We start from the raw sequence: 6,625 nt of genomic DNA, 5'->3' as shown, positions 1-6,625 counted from the left end.
TTTCTAATTAATTTTCTAACAAGAAGACGAATTTTCTACTGAAAAATAAATTAATTTTCCACCAAAGAAAAGGAAAAATTGTTAACTAAAAAGTTAAATTTCCAAAATTTAAGAAAGAATAATTCAAAATTTTCATTATATATTCAAAATTATTTTGCCCCTTAAGTCGAGGAAATTAATTAAAATTAAACACATTTTAACAAATTTAAAACAAAGTTTAGACTTTTGAATATTTCGAACAGAAAATTAAGAAGCTTTTAAAAATTTTGGAAAGGTTTCAAGAAAATTTTCTTTATATTTCTGGGAAAATTTTAAATGATTTTTTGTTTTACAAAATTTATCTGAAGAAAATATTTAAAAAGGTTTCAATACTTAGAAAAAAAACTCCCAAATTTTCAAAAAAGAATCTAGAGAGCAATTCGATTAATTTTGCAGAATTTTTTCAAAATTAAAAAAAAATTGAATTATTTTAAAAGATTTGTAAAATTTGTTGAGATCTTTAGAAAATAATTTAAATTTTGAAAATATTTCAAGAAAACCTGAAAGAAAATATAGATATTTAAAGACTTTGAAACTAGATTTGAAATGTTTTTAAGGATTTTCAAAGATTTTAGAAAAAACTTTCTCAATTTTTCTAGAAAAATTTATTATCATTTTTTTTTTATTTTAAAAAATTACATTTTGGAGAAAAATTCTAATCATTTTAAAAGATACTTAGAAGGTTTAAAAGTTTCAAAAAAATTGTAACAAGATAAAGATTATAATATTTCAAAATAAATGTTGAAACTTTTTCAGAATTTTGAAGTGTTTCAAGATTATCAAAAAATTTGTGAAAAGATTTCTGGGAAATTTTTTGATTAGTTTTCTATTTGAAAAATTATTCCAAGGTACAATTCGAAAGTATTCAAAATATTTCTAAAAATGGATCTGAAAAATCCCAAAAATAAAATTCCCGAATCTCTTAGATTTACTATAAAGAAAATATTCTAAATTGAAAATTCCTGAAATAATCAAATAACTGTCAATTTAAAATTTTAAAATTGGAAAATTCTGGTATAATAAAATTCCTTACTGTTTCTCATTCATTCTTATATTATTAAACTTTTTAACAATCCGGAATTTTAAAAGATCGATACGATTCAGTTTAAAATGAATTTAGGAATTCTATGAGTTGGAAAGTGCCTAATAGCAGACTAAAAGTAGGCTAAAATTTGAAAAGATTACCGAAAATTGATAAAATATAACTTCTTTTAAAAACTTGGTTAAATCCCATACAATTAAGAAGCGATTAGTTTGCCAATTTCGTATGCTTAGATAGTAATTAAACTTGATCATAAATGTATTTAAAAAACAGATAAAAACCATTTTTCACTAATCTAATTTGAATGTTCGCGGCGCTTTAACTCCAGGAGCTGGCGCTACCTGCTGGGAAATTCCCCTATTACCGATACACACGCGGAAATTTCAAACATAGAATATTCTAAATTCGATCTTTGGCAATTTTTTATTGCAATTCAAAATCATTAATAAAAATAACAATACGAATAAAGTTAAATTTTTTCAATTAAGTGTCAAATTAATTAAAAAATTTACAAAAAAAGACTGCATACGATTCTGAAGAAGAGGCTTCTGATTGGCTTATTTTCCTCGAGGCCGAGACATAGATATATGTCGTCTGAAGACTGCACCTGCAGACGTGGAATTGACTAGAGAATCTAAAATGAGTTGTAAGCAGCCACACGTTCTTTCAATTCAAAGTCATGTCGTTTCTGGATACGTTGGAAATAAAAGTGCCACTTTTCCATTGCAGGTAATAATAATAATAATTATTTATTTATTTATTGATTTTCTAGTGAGAGTTTAATTCAGAACTCCCCACTCTTTTACTATTTTCATTGATCTCCTAAAGCAGACGACAAACGACCTTGCCCCTACTTTTCAATTCTAATTATCACTTTCGAATTTCATTAACATACTGGAATAATAAATGTTTTTATTTCTAGGAAGGAATTATTTATTTGATTTTATTGCTTCCCATATCCTTCTGTATTCTGTAATAAGTCTTATCAGTCTTATTCCATAAATAGGTCGTTTCTTCTTATCAGAACGGGGATTTCATTCACAACATGATGAAACAAGTTTTTGAAAATGATGTTTTATTTACTATTTATAGCAAACGTTTTATTTGATTAATTAATGTTAATATCATAGTTATGCACGAATAATAATTATTTCATTGATTTATAATTATATTTTATTATAATCGATTATATTTATACTTATAATTGAAATTTAAATCAAAGTTATATTTAAATTAAGGAAACGTTTATTCTCTTCTGGTATAATTCAGTGAATCTTCATTTTATCTTGTGGAATATTTTGCCGGATTTTAATTTTCTCTTCTGGCATATTTCATCGAATTTTAAATTTCTCTTCTCGTACATTTTGCCAGATTTCAATTTTCTCTTCGGGCATATTTTTCCGAATTCACAATTTCCTTTTTTGAGCATATTTTGCTGGATTTTGATTTTCTCTTCTGGTATAATTTAGTGAATCTTAATTTTATCTTGTGGAATATTTTGCCGGATTTCAATTTTCTCTTGTGGAAAATTTTACTAGAGTCTAATTTTCCATGTAGCGTATTCTCTTCCGGTATATTTAGCTAAATTTCGATTTTTCTTCTGGCATATTTTGCCGAATTTTAACTTTCTCTTCTCACATATTTTGTCGGATTTTATTTTTCTCTTCGGGCATATTTTTCCGAATTTACATTTTCTCTTAGAGCATATTTTAGTGGATTTTCATTTTATCTTCTGGCATGTTTTAGTAAATCTTAATTTTCTCTTCTCGCATATTTTGACGAATAATTGTTTCTTCTGGAATATTTTGCCGGTTTTCAATTTTCTCTTCTGGCATATTTGATCGATTTTTAAATTTCTCTTCTCGTACATTTTGCCAGATTTTAATTTTCTCTTGGGGCATATTTTGCCGAATTCACAATTTTCTTTTTTGAGCATATTTTGCTGGATTTTGATTTTCTCTTCTGGTATAATTTAGTAAATCTTAATTTTATCTTGTGGAATATTTTGCCGGATTTCAATTTTCTTTTACGAAAAATTGATTAGAGTCTAATTTTTCATGTAGCGTATTCTCTTCCGGCATATTTTGCTACATTTCAATTTTTTCATCTGGCATATTTTGAGGAATAATTTTCTCTTCGAGAATATTTTGCCGAATTTACAATTTTCTTTTTTGGGTATATTTTGCTGGATTTTGATTTTCGCTTCTGGTATATTTTGGTGAATCTTAATTTTCTCTTCTGGCGTATTTTGTCGGATTTTAATTTTCTATTTCGGTAAATGTTAACGGGAAGATTGATTTAATTTATATTCTTGCTTTCAGTATTCGTCTATAATATGTAATAGCTCTTATCAATTCTATGCTGTAAATAGGTTATTTGTTCTTATCTTATTTTTTGTAATCATTTTTTATTTATTGATGATGAGAAAATTATTAATTTGATTAATTAATGTTAATGTTGAAATTATGCACGAATAATTAATAATGATTTGATTATTGATGTATACATATATTTGATTATATTTGATGATATATAAATTTATAATTTAAATTTAAATTAAAGTTATATTTAACTCAAGGAAACGTGTATTATCGTCAGTCATTTTTTGCCGAATTTAAATTTTCTCTTCTGGCATATTTTGTCGGATTTTAATTTTCTCTTCGGGCATATTTTACCGAGTTGCAATTTTGTCTTCTGGCGTATTTTTCGGATTTTAATTTTCTTTTCTGGTATATTTTGCGAAATTATAAATGTTGGATCCCGCATATTTTAACGGATTCTAATTTTCTATTTCGGCATATTTTGCTGAATGTTAATTTTCTCTTCCGGCATATTTTGTCGGATTTTAATGTTCTTTTCGGGCATATTTTACTGAATTTTGATTTTCTCTTCTGGTATATTTTTCCGGATGTGAATTTTTAATTTCATTCATTTTACTGCTTCATTTTAAGCTCAAAATAACAAATTTCCTAATGTTTAAGAAATGACAATTATGAATATTTCAAAAATATTATTATACATTATTAATTTATTCATTCTTTGCGGTATAATTTCTGAAAATTTAAACATTTTAAATTGGACATTCCCGAATATAAAATATTCAAAATTATTTCAATAATAAATATATAATCAAATAATTAATAATAAATAATATTGGCAACAGCGAAATTCCCGAATCGTAAAATTTCCGAATATAAATAAATGGAATTGTTATTGATGAAATAAAATACTATTATTTGGGAATGAGTGAATTATCTCGAAAAATAAAATTTCCTGTAAGTGTAAAATTCCCGAAAAATAAAATATTTGAAATAAAGAATTTGCGAAACTGGAAAATTCCCACTAATAGAAAATTCTCAGGGACGCCTGAAATATCTCGAAAAACAAAATTCCGAACACTAAAATTTTAAAAAAAATATTCTAAGTGTAAAATTTTCGAATTGGAAAATTCGTGCTTATTAAAATTTCTGAGAGTTCAAAATATCAGCAAATTAAAAAATTCCGGATAATATAAAATTCGTAAGGAAGCTTACAATATCTCAGAGAATACAAATCGTGGGCACTGTAATATTTTGGAAAAATAAAATATTTGAGATAGAATATCCCCGGCAGTTTATAATATTCGCAAATTTAAAAATTCTCGATAATACGTAATTCCCGAAATGAAATCCCAAGAATATGAAAAAATCGCTAATAAAAATGATTAACAAAAAATGAAAATTCCGAAAATTACAAATTCATGAAAGGCAAGAAATGATTAAGTTAATTATAAATCTGAATTAAATTTAATATATAATTTAAAAAAATAAACCCACAAATTAATAAAAAGCTTACTTACAAATAAAAAAATCATTTATATTTAGGAAATATTTCAATTATAATTTAAAAAAGTATATAATTTATGCAATGTATTTATGTGTATATAATCAATAATAAATAAATATTTCATTAGAGGGGGTACGGGTATCTGGAAATAAGAATTTTATTGTTTAATTTATAATTTAATGTTTAATAATAATTTCATTCATTAAAGAATATTAATTATCATTGTTTATATTCTCAATCAATTTTAATAAGGAGGCCAATCTTAATTTTGTCTTAAGGTCATGTAATACTTATCCAATTTCTATTTTAACGGTATTTTTTTAAACAACTTCCTCGAATAAAAAAAATGTAATTTTCGAAAAATTGTTCCAAATTCTTTTTTTTTGTTGCATTTTTAGAAATTTAGGACATTACAAGCGCTCTTTAGTTTCTTTTTAATTAATTTTCCAAATTTTTAACTCCATATCCAAATTTGTGCAGATGTGAGTTGTTGCAAAAAAATGTCGATAATGTAGGGATCGAGTATTACATGGCCTAAATTCGCTAATTTAATATTTATTCTATTTTGTTGAATATTAATTTTCATTATTATATTATTATGTTCAGATTTATATTTAAAAATGACTAATACTAAATTTTTTGAATTTTTCTCTATTGAAATTTTAATTTACGTTTTACAGTTGCTTGGATTCGATGTCGATACAATCAATTCCGTTCAATTATCTAATCATACAGGTTACAAGGTTTTCAAAGGACAAGTGCTAAACGATCAAGACTTAAGTAAATACCTCTCTAAACTTTTTTTCCTTATTTTAAGGCCATGTAACAGTTAATCGATTCCTACTTTACCGACATTTTTTTTATCATGCCAATTCCACACGAAATGAGATTTTGGGCTGAAAGTTTGGGAAAATAAGAAAAACTGACTGAAGAACATGTACTAATAAATTTTGTTTGAATCAAAAAAAAAAGTTGTAAAATTTGCGTTATTAGTAGTAAAACTGTATTAGCACATAAACCTTCCTTAGTTCCTTTTCTATATCTTTCCAAACTTTCAGCTTAATATCTCATTTCGTGTCAAATTGATACGATTAAAAAAAATGTCGGTAAGGTAGGAATCGGATATGTCCTACATATCCTTAAATGTACATTTCGGTCGTAAAAATCTTTAGAAAAAAGTATTAAAAATTCCTGATCATAATATAACAGCGCAACTGGTAGATGGATTAGCGGAAAATGAGCTTGACAATTATAGTCACTTACTCACTGGTTACGTGGGATCTGCTTCCTTCTTGAATAGAATAGCTCAGTTGGTCAAGGCTCTCAAGATTAAGAATCCGAATCTAGTTTATGGTGAATACTAAACAGTCAATAATTGATTTTTTTTTCATTTTTATCTGTGTTATTTAAAACTTGACCAATTCCTACCTTACCGACATTTTTCCGCAAGATCTTACGTCTACACGAATTGAGCCATTGAACTGAAAATTTAGGAATTTATCAAAATACACTAAGGAATATTTGTACGGTCAGAAGTTTCTTAAAATAGAAAAAAATTGTTTTCCAAATTTTCAAATAAAAAGTCGGTAAAGTAGGAATGGGATAAGTATTAACTCGCCTTAAGGGCATGTGACACAGCTAAATACCTATATTACCGACCACAGTTTTTCAGTTCACTGAATGTTTTTTTGAACCTGAGAACATTTTTTGTAAATAAAA

General features: G+C 25.8%; 1 protein-coding gene across 2 annotated transcripts in view; it reads left to right on the top strand.

The window, feature by feature from the left end:
- The first annotated feature begins 1,668 nt into the window (after positions 1 to 1,668).
- Positions 1,669 to 6,625, top strand: part of LOC117167798 (pyridoxal kinase) — a 12,330-nt gene continuing 7,373 nt past the window's right edge. The window contains exons 1-3 of one of the 2 annotated variants that reach the window (XM_033352995.1): positions 1,670 to 1,810; positions 5,587 to 5,686; positions 6,116 to 6,259. In XM_033352995.1, the coding sequence (XP_033208886.1) occupies positions 1,721 to 1,810; positions 5,587 to 5,686; positions 6,116 to 6,259 (334 nt within the window). In that variant the 5' untranslated portion in view covers positions 1,670 to 1,720. Of the gene's footprint in view, positions 1,811 to 5,586; positions 5,687 to 6,115; positions 6,260 to 6,625 lie in introns of both variants that reach the window. The other variant, XM_033353001.1, reaches the window with a different exon arrangement.

This window comes from Belonocnema kinseyi, chromosome 1, assembly GCF_010883055.1.
Source record: "Belonocnema kinseyi isolate 2016_QV_RU_SX_M_011 chromosome 1, B_treatae_v1, whole genome shotgun sequence".
NCBI classification, from domain to species: Eukaryota; Metazoa; Arthropoda; class Insecta; order Hymenoptera; family Cynipidae; genus Belonocnema; species Belonocnema kinseyi.
This window is presented reverse-complemented; position numbering and strand designations above follow the sequence as displayed.